Source organism: Heptranchias perlo, chromosome 4, assembly GCF_035084215.1.
Source record: "Heptranchias perlo isolate sHepPer1 chromosome 4, sHepPer1.hap1, whole genome shotgun sequence".
NCBI lineage: Eukaryota > Metazoa > Chordata > Chondrichthyes > Hexanchiformes > Hexanchidae > Heptranchias > Heptranchias perlo.
Window position 1 is genome coordinate 63,799,578 of NC_090328.1, and position 17,542 is coordinate 63,817,119.

The 17,542-nt window shown below is 44.9% G+C and overlaps 2 protein-coding genes across 2 annotated transcripts in view; both read left to right on the top strand.

The window, feature by feature from the left end:
- Nucleotides 1-1,303, top strand: part of LOC137320635 (uncharacterized) — a 42,173-nt gene extending 40,870 nt beyond the window's left edge. Inside the window, exon 6 of the mRNA XM_067982315.1 lies at nucleotides 1,238-1,303. Coding sequence (XP_067838416.1) covers nucleotides 1,238-1,303 — 66 coding nt within the window. The remainder of the gene's footprint in view (nucleotides 1-1,237) is intronic.
- Nucleotides 1,304-1,383: 80 nt separating this feature from the next.
- LOC137320501 (uncharacterized) overlaps nucleotides 1,384-17,542 on the top strand; it is a 58,690-nt gene continuing 42,531 nt past the window's right edge. The window contains exons 1-3 of the mRNA XM_067982194.1: nucleotides 1,384-1,486; nucleotides 13,915-14,134; nucleotides 16,673-16,775. Coding sequence (XP_067838295.1) covers nucleotides 1,444-1,486; nucleotides 13,915-14,134; nucleotides 16,673-16,775 — 366 coding nt within the window. The 5' untranslated portion in view covers nucleotides 1,384-1,443. The remainder of the gene's footprint in view (nucleotides 1,487-13,914; nucleotides 14,135-16,672; nucleotides 16,776-17,542) is intronic.

The window sequence follows — 17,542 nt, forward strand, 5'->3', positions numbered from 1 at the left end:
GCAGATGACGTGAAATTCAGAAATGTAGTAAACGATGTAGAGGATAGTAACAGACTTCAGGAGGACATGGACAGACTGGTGAAATGGGCAGACACATGGCAGATGAAATGTAATGCAGAGAAGTGTGAAGTGATACATTTTGGTAGGAAGAAAAAGGAGAGGAAATATAAACTAAATGATACAATTTTAAAGGGGTGTAGGAACAGAAAGACCTGGGGGTGTATGTACACAAATCTTTGAAGGTGGCAGTACAAGTTGAGAAGGCTTTTGAAAAAGTGTATACAGTCCTGGGCTTTACTAAAAGGGGCATAGAGCACAGAAGCAAGGAAGTAATGCTAAACCTTTATAAAACACTAGTTAGGCCTCAGCTGGAGATTGTGTTCAATTCTGGGCACCACACTTTAGGAAGGATGTCAAGGTCTTGCAGAGGGGTCAGAAGAAATTTACTAGAATGGTACCAGGTATGAGGGACTTCAGTTATGTGGAGAGACTGGAGAAGTTGGGGTTGTTCTCCCCAGAACTGAGAAGGTCAAGGGGAGATTTGATAGGGATGTTCAAAATCATGAACGGTTTTGATAGAGTAAATAAGGAGAAACCGTTTCCAGTGGCAGAAGAGTCAGTAAGCAGAGGACACAGATTTAAGGTGATCGTCAAAAGAGCCAGAGGCAACATGAGGAAACATTTTTTAACGCAGCGAGTTGTAATGATCTAGAATGCACTGCCTGAAAGGGAAGCAGATTCAATAATAACTTTCAAAAGGGAATTGGATAAATACTTGAAGGAAAAATAATTACAGGGCCATGGGTAAGAGCAGAGGAGCGGGCAAATCGAATAGCTCCAGCAAAGATTCAGCACAGGCACGATGGGCCAAATGGCCTCCTTCTGTGCTGTATCATACCATAATACCAGCAGGAAACCTACATTATGAAAATTATAATTTTATGTATATAATTTGTATACATTTCATAAAATAGTAAATATTTGTAGTGAACTACAACACTCTACTTCATCAAACTGACTGAGCTTTTGCTCTTGTAATTTCTATCATCATGTATACCCCTTGCTTGCATTACAGACTTGCAGCTCATTCTCAGGTATTTATTATTCTATATTTAATAGCCACATACACCAAAGTGCAAGATACATCTATGTGTATTATGTGTATTAATCCCTGAGGTATGACAATTCATTATAAATGTGTTGCTTTCCCTATCTGTTTCGAAACAATTTTTTTCAGATAAAGCTCTCGGTTAATATGTCAGTGAAAGTAGTTTGTGTAGGAGAGGTTCTACTACTGCAGTGATTACAGAAAACATCAAACAAAACAATTTATAACACATCCTGTTAATCATTACAGAAATGATCTCTGCTGCTCAGGCATTTCAGGAGATTGCGGTGGTGAGATACAGCCCAGATGTGGATGTCTTAGCCCAGGTTCGCCTCATGGCCAGTAGCAGTCAGTGTATCCTAAATGAAGTCTTGACAGGTAGGAGTATAACATGGCACAAAGCCATAGTAGCAGTGCCTAGAGGAAGAATCTGCCAAGCATGCCTCCCTCAGTGCTGCTTACTGTAATCACACATCATTTATTGTCAATGAAAGCTAGTAAGATACAAGCTCAAGGGTTTGACTTTGCAATTTGTTATACCTTTCTATGTCACTACATTCTATTAGATCAAAAAGCTAGGCTTAATTGATTGCTAAAGCTATACTCTTTCATTGGGAGCAATTGCTTTTAATTGGGATGTTCAGTTACCATGGTTAAATTCAAGTTTTTTGATGTATCACTGATGCTTTGAAAAATGAGCAGAATAATTAGATATCAACAAAAATTGCAAGAGTATATCTAAACCTACATAAAACCATGAAATATGATTCCAACATCTACTTGCAACATTTGTCTGGTGCACAGCACAGTAACCATTGGTATCCATGTACGGTATTGTAATAGTATTAGGCAAGTTCTGCTGGTAACTTCTATTGTACACATGAAGCTTGCTTTACTACAACATCTTAAAAATAACAGTGAGTATAATTTCCACCATTCGTGAATGTAAGCAAAAAAGTCGGCAAGACTATAAACTGAGTTTCTTCGTTCTATACTCATAACTTCTTTGCTAACATTTGTGAACGGAGGAAAATATATCCAAATAAAGTGAATTTGTTTATAAACAAGAATCACAAAACACTACCATGAGTGTCTTGCCATTTTGAGAATAATATTTTCACTATTACTAACATATAGTTTTGCATCTGCTCTAATTGTTGGCTTTTTTTTACCCGTTTTGATAAATTATAATAGTATAGTGATAATTCCATGATCTTGCACTCCTAGTGGGGAGCCACACTTGCAGGGAGCATAGTTTGGAGAAGTAGCCCTTATAAAAGCTTCAGCACACCAGTCTGACAGTTCTACTTTTCAGACTCTAAAACAAGTGTTGAAAAAGTAGTGATGGACTCATTGGCACCACCATGTTGAATTTTATTTCGTATTGTCTTAAGTTGTTGTAGTAAACATTTGCCTCGGCCTCTCAAGTAGGAGGACAACGGTCTCTCAATACTACAAAGATCAATAATTAGATGCTTACTCATAAAGAATTTGAGCTTTGGTATACTGACACACGAGCCAGGATTTTGACCCGGAGCCGGGAAGGGGGTGGGGGGTCGAATTGCGGACGGGAAACCCAGAAGTACGGGTTTCCTGAACATCCATACGATCTTGACGTAAGGACGTCTTTTATTTTTTTTGTCGGTTTCCTGTATGGCAGGCCAGCCTGATTGACAGCTAAGTGTTCAGATAAGTCTTAGATTGTATGGATGGGGGGGATGGGGGCATGGGTGGGCACGGGGGTATGGGTGGTCACGGGGGGGGGGGGGGGGGTGAGTCACGGGTGGGTGGAGGTCAGGCATCCGGGTTGTGGGGGGAGGTCAGGCTTCGGAGGTCAGTCACTGGAGAGTCAGTCATGGGGGCGGGGGGGGGTGGAGGTCAGTCATTGGGGTGGGGCGTAGATCAGTCTCCGGGGGTGGGTCAGGTCGGGAGCGGGGTAATCGCAGGGGTCCGTGATTGTTGGGGGGTGTCCGCGATTGTTTGGGGGCGTATTTGCGATCGTTGTGGGGGGGGGGTCACTGCAGTAGGCTTGTTGGGCCTGGGGGAAGCATTCCTATTCCTCCAGGTCCACAAGCTGTGCACGAAAGGCATTCACCTGCAGTTTCGGGCCTTCTCACCTCGTCTGATGCAGCGCGGACAAGGCCCAGGAATCCTGGCCTCCAGAGGTTGAAATCATAAAACCTTTCAAAATGGAGGCCTGCAGGGCCTGGTTGGTTTCCTGCCCCGGTGAAAACCGTAAATGGGCGGGTTGCGGGTGAGTCTGAAATTGTTGCAATTTTCAATGCCCTCCCCACCCCCATCCCACCCGTTTTTCACAGTTAAAATCCTGCCCATGATTTCTGATTTTTCAAGGGAGCAGAGCATTACTGTGTGCCTGGACAAATCATAAAATTGGGCCACTTTAATTTGAAGAATTTCCTAGTTGTGAAGAAGATTGCACTACCAGGCTAGCAAAGCCTTTGCAAATTATTCTAATGGGTGTTATTTTCAATGGCCTCTGCCCCCATGCTGAGTTCACCCACATCAAATAGACGCATCGGTAATCATTGAATTACATAGAAGTACATAAAATGTACAGCACAGAAACAGGCCATTCAGCCCAACTGGTCCATGCCGGTGTTTATGCTCCATATGAGTCTCCTCCCATCCTACCTCATCTAATCCTATCAACATATCCTTCTATTCCTTTCTCCCTCAGGTGTTTATGTAGCTTCCCCTTAAATGCATCTATTCTATTCACCTCAACTACTCCCTGTAGTAGCGAGTTTCACAGTCTAACCACTCCCTGGGTAAAGAAGTTTCTCCTGAATTCCCTGTTGGATTTATCAGTGACTATCTTATATTTATAGCCCCTAGTTTTGGTCTCCCTGACAAGTGGAAACATCTCCTCTATGTCTACCCCATCAAACCCTTTCATAATCTTAAAGACCTCTACCAGGTCACCCTCAGCCTTCTCTTTTCTAGAGAATGGAGCCACAGACTGTTCAATCTTTCCTGATCGGTATAACCTCTCAGTTCTGATATCATCCTATAAATCTTATTTGCACCTTCTCCAGTGCCTATATATCCTTTATATAGCATGGAGACCAGAACTGTGCACAGTACTCCAAGTGTGGTGTAACCAAATTCTATACAAGTATAACATAACTTCACTGCTTTTCAATTCTATCCTTCCAGAAATGAACCCCAGTGCTTTGTTTGCTTTTTTATGGCCTTGATTACCTGCATTGCTACTTTTAGTGATTTGTGTAACTGTACCCCCAGATCCCTTTGCTTCTCTATCCCATTTAGACTCTTATTTTCCAAAGATTATGTGAACTCCTTATTCTTCTTATCAAAATGTACCACCTCACGCTTATCTATATTGAAATTCATTTGCCTATTACATGCCCATTCTACAAGTTTATTAATGTCGTCTTGTATTTTGTCGCAGTCTTCCTCAGTATTAACTATATCCCCCAATTTGGTGTCATCCACAAATTTTGAAATTGTACTTCCGATTCCTGTGTCCACATTGTTTATATAAATGGTGAACAACAGTGGTCCCAGTACCAATCCTTGTGGAACACCGCTTCCCACCTTTTGCCAATCTGAGTAACGACCCTTAACCTCTACTATTTGTTTCTGTTTTCTGTTTTGTAGCCAGCTTGCTATCCATTCTGCTACTTTTCCTCTGACTCCACATGCTCTGACCTTAGTCATGAGTCTACTACGCGTTACCTTATCAAAGGCCTTTTGAAAATTCAAATCTATTACATCTACTACATTATCCTTGTCTACTCTTTCTGTTACTTCTTCAAAAACTTCAATAAGGTTGGTCAAGCATGGCCTTCCCTTTTGAAATCCATGCTGATTACTCTTTATTATATTTTCATTTTCTAGATGTTTTTCTATTGCATCTTTGAGTAAAGATTCCGCTATCTTTCCTACCACCAATGTTAAGCTAATTGGTCTATCGTTCCCTGGACTTGTTCTATCTCCCTTTTTAAGTATAGGAATCACATTAGCTGTTCGCTCGTTCTCTGACACTAATCCCGTTTCTAATGAATTTTTGTAGATATGTAACAGTGCCTCTGCTTTCTCTTTCCTAACTTCTTTTAATATGCCCGGATACAATCCATCCAGGCCATTGGTTTTATCCTCTCTAAGTTTGATTAGTTTATCAATTATCTGCCCCCTTTCTATCTTAAGTGTCGTTATATCTTTTTTGATCTCTTCTCCTAATACCATGTCCACTCTGTTATTCTCCCTGGTAAATACTAAGGACCTAACCTGCTCAATTAAGCTTTTTAAAGGGCGATTTGTTTCACAGTTGTTAGTAAAAGTTTTGATTTTTATTTTGCATTTGCAGTTACATTGTGGTGCGTTTAGTTTCATGCTTTAATTATTTTTGCTGTATAGTCTGTCATTTTTACATTTTTTTTCATGCCAATGTACCCTTAATTAGGACAGAGAGTGAACTTCTAACGGGGTGAATTGCTAACAGAGTGAGAACTTTCAACTGGAAATTTGGTGAGTGTGGGAATTAGGTGCAGGGGGTGAAGGAGGTGCTAAGTGATTTATCAACTTTAAAACTTAAATAAACAAAAAAATGCATATAATAAAAAACAACTAAGTAATTACTAATTATTTGGAAATCAAGCTAAATCCATTTACTAAATGTAATCTTGATCTCGAGTGATTCTATTCGTCCTAGAAATAAACTACTGATAAATAAATAAATACATTTTAAAATACTAGAAATGATAGTACAGGCAGTGCATCGGGATTGTAATATGTGGGAGTTTGTGGACAGTGTGACAGTTCCAGATTTCCACATCTGTAGTAAATGTCTCTGGCTTAAGACACTCCGGCTCAGAGTCCGCGAGCTGGAGTGCAAGTTAGAGACACTCTGCCACATAAGGGAGGGGGAGGAATATCTAGATAGTTTTCTCCAGAGTACAGTCAATATAAATAAGTGTGAAGTGGTGCGCTTTGGTCAGAAGAGTAAGGAGGCCGCGTACTCCTTAGAAAATAAGAGTCTAAATGGGATCGAGGAGCTGAGGGATCTGGGGGTACAGATACACAACTCACTAAAAGTAGCGATGCAGGTTAATAATTGTTCACAATTTACATTAACGATTTGGATTCGAGAATCGGAAGTACAGTTTCAAAATTTGCGGACGACACTAAATTGGGGGGTGTAGTTAATACAAAGGAAGAAAACGTCAAAATGCAAGAGGACATTAATAAACTTGCAGAATGGACGTGTAATTGGCAAATGAATTTTGATATAGATAAGTGTGAGGTGATGCATTTTGGTAGGGAGAATAAGGAGGCCACACACTTGGATAATAAGAGTCAAAACGGGATAGAGGAGCAAAGGGATTTAGGGGTACAGATACACAAATCAATAAAAGTAGCGACGCAGGTTAATAAGGCCATAAAAAAGGCAAATCAAGCACTAGGATTCATTTCTAAAGATATAGAATTGAAAAACAGGGAAGCTATATCAAACTTGTATAGAACTTGGTTAGACCACACTTGGAATATTGTGCACAGTTCTGGTCTCCATATTATAGAAAGGATATATAGGCATTGGAGAGGTTGCAAAAAAGATTCACAAGGATGATACCAGAACTGAGGATAGCCTTATCAGGAAAGGCTGAACAGGCTAGGATTCTTTTCTCCAGAGAAGAGAAGGCTGAGGGTTGACCTGATAGAGGTCTTTAAGATATTGATGGGGTTTATTAGGGTAGATGTAGAGAAAATGTTTCCACTTGTGGGGGAGTCCAAAACTAGAGGTCATAAATGTAAAATAGTTGCTAATAAATTCAATAGGGAATTCAGGAGAAACTTCTTTACCCAAAGAGTGGTAAGAATGTGGAACCCGCTACCACAAGAAATAGTTGAGGCAAATAGCATAGATGCATTTGAGGGGAAGCTAGATAAGCACATGAGGGAGAAATGAATAGAAGGGTATCCAGATAGGGTTAGATGAAGTAGGGAGGGAGGAGGCTCATATGGAGCATAAATGCCTGCATGGACCAGTTGGGCCGAATGGCCTGTTTCTGTGCTGTAGTTTTGATGTAACTGGATATAAGGCCATAAAAAAAGTGAACAAAGCACTAGAGGAATAGAATTGAAAAGCAGGGAAGTTATGTTAAACTTGTGTCGAACTTTGGTTAGACCACACTTGGAGTATTGTGAACAGTTCTGGTCTCCATATTATAAAAAGGATATAGAGACACTGGAGAAGGTGCAAAAAAGATTTACATGGATGATACCAGAACGGAGAGGTTATTCCGATCAGGAAAGGTTGAACAGGCTGGGACTCTTTTCTCTAGAAAAGAGAAGACTGATGGAGGTCTTTAAGATTATGAAAGGGTTTGATAGGTTAGACGTAGAGAAAATGTTTTCACTTGTGGGGGAGACCAGAACTTGGGGCCATAAATATAAGATAGTCATTCAGAAATCCAATCGGGAATTCTGGAGAAACTTCTTTACCCAGAAAGTGGTTAGAATATGGAGCTCACTACCACAAGGAGTAGTTGAGGCACTAGCATAGATGCATAAGAGGAAGTTAGATAAATACATGAGGGAGAAATAAATAGAAGGGTATGTTGATAGGGTTAGATGAAGTAGGGTTAGAGGAGGCTTGTGTGAAGCATAAACATCGGCATGGTCCTGTTGGGCTAAATGGCCTGTTTCTGTGCTGTACATTCTATGTAATTCTATGTAATTTGCTGCTGTAATTTAAGTCAACCATTCAAAATGGTCAGGAAGGGAATTCCAGTAAGATGTCATGATTTAGATGAGGAAGACAAGTTTATGAAGGAACAACAATTGGGGTTCCAAAGGCACTTGGGGCATTTTGTCCACACCTCTCAATAGCCCAGGACCCACATTTGTAGAACCTACTATACCTACCTGGACATGTCTGAGGAGACTTCCCTGCCTCCACTTAAGAAAAGCTATCTGCTGCACGATGGCCATGAGACAACATGCAGAACAGAGACAGTTCTTCCTGTAGTAGTGTAAGTTTTTACAGCATTAAAATGTTTATGCGAGCAGATACTCTCAAGCTATTACAGGAGATATCTGCCAGATCAAGTAGTCTGCAGTGCACACATGATTGAGCAAGTGGCAAGCACTATATTTGCAAGTGGCAACACTTCATCAGATTCCTGTGGAAAGAAAGTATCAGCTAAGGGAGCAGAGGTTCCACTGGATAGTAGGATCCATTGTGTGCAAGGCATTTTAAATGCTACCTATTTGGGAATCATATCAACCCCATGGCCCAGATAGGGCCTCTGTCCTTGCTGCAGATGTCCTTGAAGTTACCATATGCTTCATGGTGTACGCATTTTTTTTATTCATTCAAGGCCAGCATTTATTGCCCATCCCTAATTGCCCTTGCATTCTTATGGGACCCATCAAGGATGGCACAAACCTAAGTTGTCAATTGCTGCCCTCTCTGAGATGTACCATTCAAAGCATTGTACACAACCATTGTCGTTTTGAACATACTCTTTCATTGTGCCTAAGCTACATGGCACACTTTTCTTGAAGGTGGAGGTAATAGCTGAAGAACAGAAACAGCTGTTGAGATGTCCAGGTCAAGCTGTTAAGGAGGCACGATGATGTTTTCGTGGTCAGATATCACCTGAGCAATTATTGCGTGCAAATCTTTTCTGTTCATGAAGGCAATGGGATTGATATAAAGGGCTCAATTTTAAAATCAAATTGAGGGTGCGTTGGGGGCAGGGGGACTGCGAAAATGGCACAAATCCTGAGCGGGTTCAGAAGCCAGCTCCAACCTGCCGACTTCTGAGTTCCCCACAGACGCGCCTGTGTGCGCGCCCGCTTCACAAATCCAGAAATCCTGCCGGCAATTAAAGTTAAAGAACCAAATGTAGGTACTTAAGGTACTTTATTTCTGACGTAGTAGAGAGTTTAAGCGATTTTAAACTTACCTGGGCGGCTTTCCCACGGCTTCTGATTCATGCCTGCTGAAACCATCCCCTCTGCCCCCCCCCCGATCTTCCCCTCTGCCCCCCCCGATCTTCCCCTCTGCCCCCCCCGATCTTCCCCTCTGCCCCCCCCGATCTTCCCCTCTGCCCCCCCCCGATCTTCCCCTCTGCCCCCCCCCGATCTTCCCCTCTGCCCCCACGCGATCGTCCCCTCTGCCCCCCCCGATCGTCCCCTCTGCCCCCCCCGATCGTCCCCTCTGCCCCCCCCCGATCGTCCCCTCTGCCCCCCCCGATCGTCCCCTCTGCCCCCCCCGATCGTCCCCTCTGCCCCCCCCGATCGTCCCCTCTGCCCCCCCCGATCGTCCCCTCTGCCCCCCCCGATCGTCCCCTCTGCCCCCCCCGATCGTCCCCTCTGCCCCCCCCGATCGTCCCCTCTGCCCCCCCCGATCGTCCCCTCTGCCCCCCCCGATCGTCCCCTCTGCCCCCCCCGATCGTCCCCTCTGCCCCCCCCGATCGTCCCCTCTGCCCCCCCCGATCGTCCCCTCTGCCCCCCCCGATCGTCCCCTCTGCCCCCCCCGATCGTCCCCTCTGCCCCCCCCGATCGTCCCCTCTGCCCCCCCCGATCGTCCCCTCTGCCCCCCCCGATCGTCCCCTCTGCCCCCCCCGATCGTCCCCTCTGCCCCCCCCGATCGTCCCCTCTGCCCCCCCCGATCGTCCCCTCTGCCCCCCCCGATCGTCCCCTCTGCCCCCCCCGATCGTCCCCTCTGCCCCCCCCGATCGTCCCCTCTGCCCCCCCCGATCGTCCCCTCTGCCCCCCCCCGATCGTCCCCTCTGCCCCCCCCGATCGTCCCCTCTGCCCCCCCCGATCGTCCCCTCTGCCCCCCCCGATCGTCCCCTCTGCCCCCCCCGATCGTCCCCTCTGCCCCCCCGATCGTCCCCTCTGCCCCCCCGATCGTCCCCTCTGCCCCCCCGATCGTCCCCTCTGCCCCCCCGATCGTCCCCTCTGCCCCCCCGATCGTCCCCTCTGCCCCCCCGATCGTCCCCTCTGCCCCCCCGATCGTCCCCTCTGCCCCCCCGATCGTCCCCTCTGCCCCCCCGATCGTCCCCTCTGCCCCCCCGATCGTCCCCTCTGCCCCCCCGATCGTCCCCTCTGCCCCCCCGATCGTCCCTCTGCCCCCCCGATCGTCCCCTCTGCCCCCCCCCCCGATCGTCCCCTCTGCCCCCCCCACCGATCGTCCCCTCTGCCCCCCCCGATCGTCCCCTCTGCCCCCCCCCGATCGTCCCCTCTGCCCCCCCCCGATCGTCCCCTCTGCCCCCCCCCGATCGTCCCCTCTGCCCCCCCCCGATCGTCCCCTCTGCCCCCCCCGATCGTCCCCTCTGCCCCCCCCCCCCGATCGTCCCCTCTGCCCCCCCCCGATCGTCCCCTCTGCCCCCCCCCTCCGATCGTCCCCTCTGCCCCCCCCCCCGATCTTCCCCTCTGCCCCCCCCCCCGATCTTCCCCTCTGCCCCCCCCCCCCGATCTTCAGCGCCCTCCACTCTCTGCTCCAGCGCCGGATGAAGTCTCACTCTCTCTCTCCACCACCACCACCACCACCCCGCCCCCCCCCCCCCGCCCCCGCGCCCACCACCTTGGCGTTGCAGCTCCTGCCGGCAGCCAGCCTGTCACGAAACCCGGAAAGAACTTTAATCACCATCAATTACATCGCAATCACATCAGAAAAGGTTTTTTTTTCATTCGGGGAGCCCAAAGAGCCCTGTGCTACATGGGGATTGTATGCAACACTTTGCATTCAAGAGAACTCTGGCACTCAGTGAAAGTTGAGTGTCATGTACAGCTGATGCTTCTTTCCATTATGCAGGTGTTGATTTCTACATGTGAGCACTGCAGACTGTCTGATGTGGTAGATGTCTCCTGGGGAGGCTTGTACTGGTGCAGTAAGGTGAAAGCTTCATGCTGTGGTAACCTTTACTTCTAGCCGTCCCCGATCCAGATGTTGTGTGCAGGTCATCCTGAAACATATAGCACAATTTTAAGCAGCCTGTGTTATGGAGTGAAGGCAGCTACGAGAAAGAAAGAGAGAAAGAGAAAGAAAGAAAGAAACACACATACACACTTACGTTCTTGCAAACTTGCCTTTCACAACCTCAGGACGTCCCAAAGCGCTTTACAGTCAATGAAGCGTATTGTAGGAAATGCGGCAACAAATTTGCACACAGCAAGGTCCTGCAAACAGCAATTTAATAATGACCCAGATAATCCATTTCAGTGAATGGGAAAACAGAAATGCAGGGTATTTTTTTAATGGTGAGAGATTGGGAAATGTTGATGTTCAAAGGGACCTGGGTGTCCTTGTACATGTGTCACTGAAAGCTAATATGCAGGTGCAGCAAGCAATTAAGAAAGCAAATGTTATGTTGGCCTTTATTACAAAAGGATTTGAGTACAGGAGTAAAGATGTCTTACTGCAATTATATAGGGTCTTGGTGAGACCGCACCTGGAGTATTGTGTACAATTTTGGTCTCCTTACCTAAGAAAGGATATACTTGCCATAGAGGGAGTGCAACGAAGGTTCACCAGACTGATTCCTGGGGTGGTGGGATTGTTGTATGAGGAGAGATTGAGTGGACTAGGCCCGTATTCTCTGGAGTTTAGAATAATGAAAGGTGATCTCGTTGAAACATACAAAATTCTTACAGGGCTCGACAGAGTAGATGCAGGGAGGATGTTTCCCCTGGCTGAGGAATCTAGAATCAGGGGTCACAGTCTCAGAATAAAGGGTAGGCCATTTAGGACTGAGATGAGGAGAAATTTCTTCACTCAGAGTGGTGAATCTTTGGAATTGTCTACCCCAGAGGGCTGTGGAGGTTCAATCATTGAGTACAATCAAAACAGAGATCGATAGATTTCTAGATATTAAAGGCATCAAGGGATATGGGGATAGTGCAGGAAAATGGCATTGAGGTAGAAGATCAACCATGACCTTGTTGAATGGAGGAGCAGGCTCGAGGGGCCAGATGGCCTACTCCTATTTCTTATGTTCTTATGTTATGATGTTGATTGCGGGACAAATATTGACCAGGACACTGGGGAAAACTCCCTAGCTCTTCTTTGAAAAAGTGCCACGGGATCTTTTATGTCCACCTGAAAGGGCAGACATCCTCGGTTTAACGTCTCATCCAAAAGACGGCACCTCTAACAGTGCAGCATTCCCTCAGTATTGCACTGGAGTGTCAATCTAGATTTTCTGCTCAAATCCCAGGCGTGGGACTTGAACCCACAAACTTCTAACTCAGAGGTGAGTGTACAACCACTGAGCTACGGCTGACACCCTAAATGACTTGTCTCCTCTGACATGTCCAGGTACCTATGAAGGGGTCTTTACACACAGGTCCTGTGGTAGTGATGAATGTAGCCAAAACGCCTTATTGCACATATATTTGCTGACCCCTCATGAACTCCTCTTCCTCATCTGAATTATGCAGCATGGTTGGAATGCCCATCCTCACTTTTTTGGGAGGAATGATGTCAAAGCAAACAGCGATCAGAATAGTGAAAAAAAGTATTAGTAGGGGAAAACAAAATGGAGGGCTACCGAGCAAAACCAAGCAATGAACAGAACAAAATACAGCAAAAGGGCATAGAACCATAAAAGAAGGTAATGAAAAACCTAACTTTAAGAAGGCTGTTTCATCAAGCCAGTCCCAGGCTCCCCTATATCAAATATTTATAGACGAAGCTCTTCACTCCGTGCAGACCGTCACCTGAAAATTCAGTGTGGGATACTTTACACTTGTATTTAAATATTAAAATTAGGTCACACAAACCAGCTAAATGGCCTCATTATCTGCCCCCAAATTGTTCATCAGAATATTGTCCAGCCAATGAATTGGTCATATGAGGTCGGGCACCAGATTTTCTGACCTGCGCTTGCTACCTGCGAGGTGCCATGCCATTGACAGAGTTGTGCCACGCTGGGGCTATAATGTAATATTGTTGTGGACAAAATCATTATTTTATTGTTTACAGTTGAAGTGTATGAGGAATCAGTGCACAGGACAGTATTCCAGACATTTCACAATAGATTTTTAAAGGAAACAAGATATAATCTCTTTTATTTGTATAAGATTTCATCAAGATTTGTGGGGTCAAAAATCTGCGGTCCTTCTGGTGCAGCACCACCTTAACTCTGATAGTAATGCGCTGGAAGGTCTGGAATTTGTGAGAGAATTACCCCTCGGCCTAGTAGGCCTAGTGCCGGTCAGAGCCTCCACCTGTCCCTTATGAGGCCAGTGACATAAAAGGGCCGAGGCCTGGGGACTCCTATTGTCAGGAGTTCCTGCATCGTCGGCCATCAGAGCAACCCGGTGAGTCATGGGCAGTGATACATCCAGTGAAACAAGGCATACCGGCCTGCTAAAGGGCATATGTGGGTCCTACCTGAGGGCCATGTCTGAGATCATGGCCTGGACCCCTGGAAAAAAAATAGTATTTTTAATTATTTAACAGCAACGCCATTACAAACTTCTTTCCAAGGCTGGTGACCCAGGATTCCCAACCTCCCCCACCCCTACCCACCCCAAGGTAGGTACTTGAGATGGGTCCCTAGTGGCCTACCAATTCCATGCAAAATAGGGAACTTTTCCCTGACCCCAAAAAATCCGCGAGGCCTGCTGCAGAGGTTTTCAGCAGGCGCAATAGCAGCATAATTGCAGGCAATGGATTTTCAATGCCCCTGTGTTTATTTTTAGTTTACGAGAAACTGTTTTAAGTTAAATAAAGCTGGAGTGATTGACAAAGCGTATTGCATTTTATTGTTTATTTTGCTTCTTACTGGTGTGTTCTTGACCCAAAGTCCTCAGTGCCTTGTTAAACATTGACGTGAGGGAGTGTGCTGTATCATCCTTTGATCGGTTACCCCGTGAGAGAACAACCATCAACTTCAATAACTCTGTGCATGATAAGGCCAGCTTGAACTCGTTTCAAAACATTGGGAAAAGTACCGTTTCCAGTTTCACAATGGACTGTGCAGAAGATCCATCTAAAACAGAGTTTCCAAATAATTTACAGCTGCCGTAAGTGTTCACTGTGACAGGCTTCTGGAGTAATAACTCGGTACATACTTCATAGATGAATAACATTTGGCGACAATCTTTGCTGCTACTGTCACAGGATGTGTTCAGCTGTCAAGCACAAAAGCTTAGTGCATTCATCTTTTCCACAGCTTTCTATCTTGGATAGTTTTAAACCAATTTCAGAAATAACAGGTTTTAAGTCTAATCTCATATTATTCCTTGTATATTCTGGTCAGCCACTTGCACAATGACCAGGTCTTCTGTCCCTCTAAATAGCATTTTCTTTCACAGTCTACTGTCAACTATCCTGGCTGGTATCAAACGAACCAGAAAATACACCTTTACACATGGTTTGTATTGTGGCAGTGTTTGACATGGACTGATGGTTTGTATTATAAAATTAGAAATGGTTGTAGAATGAAATTTTGGTTGTTCTGCTTCCCTGCCTTCCCAGCTGGAGGTATACTGTGAAGCCTGTGAAAAGCTATGAAGAAGTTGACCTGATCCAAACTTTTAAAAATAGGAACTATTATTAAAAACACACACAGATTCAGAAGCCTAGCTATTGCAGTTTGTACAAAAATCTTTATCTGCATTGGAAGAGTGACTGGGCTTCAAAAATATTTAATTGGCTGTGAAGCGTTTGGGGATGTCTTAAGGATTTGAAAGGCACTGCATAAATACAAGTTCTCTCTTCCTGAAGCTGAAATTTGAATCCAGTCCGATCAGATGGAATTAAGGTTCCTCTTTATGATTACTAATAAGGGGTAATATGAAATAAGTTTGGGTGGCCCTATCCAGTCCTCATGGCAGCACAAAACTGCCCTATAGTTTAATACGGTTTGATAGTTATTGACCAGTCTTTCTCAAGGATCTTGTCGGAGGAAAGGGGGGGGAAGACAGAAATGCTGCTAGTTTCTTTGAAGAATACTGTCACGGTAACCCCTGTCCTTGCTGACCTACATTGACTCCTGGTCCCCCAAAGCCTCAAATTTATAACGAAATCCCTTTATTGTTGCTCCTCCCTATCTCTGTAACCTCCTCCAGCTCTACAACCATCCCCCCCCCTTCAAACTTTCCGTTCCTCTGACTCTGGCCTTTTGTGCAACCCCCCCTCCCTCCCATGTTCTCACCATCGACACCCATGTCTTCAGTTGCCTGGCCCCTAGCTCTGGCAGAAAGGCCGGGAATAATACAGGGATCCGGAAATGCTGGGTCCCGGCCTTCTCTGTTAGTTTCGCACGGCCATGTTTGGGACAGAACTTCATCTGCCACAAACACAGTGAGGTTAGACTGGGCATAGCTAGGGGGAGGAACCCTAGGCTAGAGGGATATTCAGGCCATGAGTTTCTCTGGCGCCTCTTGAAATCTGTCGACAGGCTCATATACCGAGTTGGAGGAGGCATATTGGCTTGCCGGACCCCTGAAAGAATTTTGCTATCACCTACACGAAATCGGATCCCCTAATGAAGGGGGCATCCAAACCTTTTTTAGGCCAGCACTGCTTTTCCCACCAACCTACCTCGCTCTAGCAGCCACCCATGATGTGCCCATAGTGGTGAGGGTATCCATTCAGATTATTAAAAATAGGAACCTCCCTCCCCGCCCCCCCCCCCCCCCACCGACCCTGGATACTCCAGCGTGGTCAGTAGCAAAGGTTCCCAGTGGTCCACTCCTGGCCCTTATGCCGGGATCAAAGGCATGCAGATTTTTGGCCCCACATTTTTGTCATGTAGCTGTATTGATTATAATAATATTAGTAATTAAGTACAGCTAATATATTCTGTTCCAGATTTAAAATGTGTACATTTGGTTAATCAAAATGAGGGTATGTAAGTTACATGTTATGTTGCTGTTGTGGAATCAAGTTATCTTCATAGAGATATAGAAATGCACAGGACAGGATAAACCATTGTGGTCCCTCTGGTAGGTCCTGGTGTCTAGGAAATTTCATATTCCAAGATATGTCTCATACCCCTCATTAGTTTTTTCTCCAGGTACTAATTTAACACTCTCTTGAATTTGCTGATACAATCAGCCCCCACTATCTCCCTTGGCCTTCCATTTCATACATTCACTGCTCTGCATCAAGTAGTTAAATCTAAACTGTTTTATTATCTTCCCTCTTCTACTTTTGAGGCTATGCATTCTTGTTATAAACACTGATAATGATAACCCCTGTATTTTGTATGTTATTTTCTTCCGAACCACACTGCCCCACTTACTCTCTCCAAGCAACACCTCTTCCCCGACCAAGAGAATCTATAACAATGCCACTGTTGAGTTAGGTTTGAAAAGTTGTCTTTTTTATTTTGTGCTTGGTGTTTCCACTAACCCCTTCTCCTCAATCACAGAAATGACATTTAGAACTTGCTATGCAGCTAATTATGGAGAAGAGTGCAGGTCAGGCAGCAGATTTCTGCATCGACATGCAGTACTAAAGAGCTGTGGATAATAATGTTCAAAATAACACTGCTTTCCTATTTAAGAATGTTGCTCAATTTCCAATGCATGTCCTGTGTGTTCTGTCTTATACAGGCAACAACAGCTCGATGAAATGACCCAACGTTATGAAGACGAGCAGTGCAGAAACAAACAGCAACTTGCCAAGATGAAAAATCATATTTCCTGTTTACAAAGAGTAAGTGTTCCAAATCACTGATTTACATTCATCCAATCTTCCTGTTTGCCTTTTTTGTACCTTTTTGAAACCAGAAAGCAAATAAATTGTAAATTTTCCACCATGTGCTATTCAGGGAGTTGCTTGTGGGAGAGATGTATCTACAAGGCAATTTTTATGCTTGTATACAGTGGATATATCAACTTTACTTGGAAAAACAATAGGCTTAAATTCCTCTGCATATGCTAAACTTCCATTAATGTGTAGTCATTTTGTGGATAAGCAGTAATGGAACAATTGCTAATTTTTGCACTTGGTCTTAATGTTGCTCTGGGAATTCAGCTTAAAGCACAGATATAACATTAATGTTTATTAATGGCTTGTGAAGCCAATTAAAGGCAAATATGCTAATTTCTTGTGTTGCCTTCAAGCCCTTGTCATGTTAATAACACCTACTAGAAAGGGAGTACGAAGGCACTGGACAGTTCTAGCAGAATGGGAGACATTGTAAGAAATGACTCAACTGTTTCAGTTCATACAGCAGCTGGATGAATCCAGGATGAAGTTTCGGATGCAAGGGAGTTATTAGGGCCTCTCTTGATCTCCCACTGTAACTTCAGCAGAAGATTGGTGGAAATCCTGGAGAAATGGTGTAAATAGCTAGAATTTCCAGAAGGCTGCCCCATCTTTGCCCCCTCCTACATGGTCCACCTTCACACAATCCTTCACAGCATCTCAATCCGAACAGTCACACACCTATCATCACAGAACAATTCAAAAATTCCAGC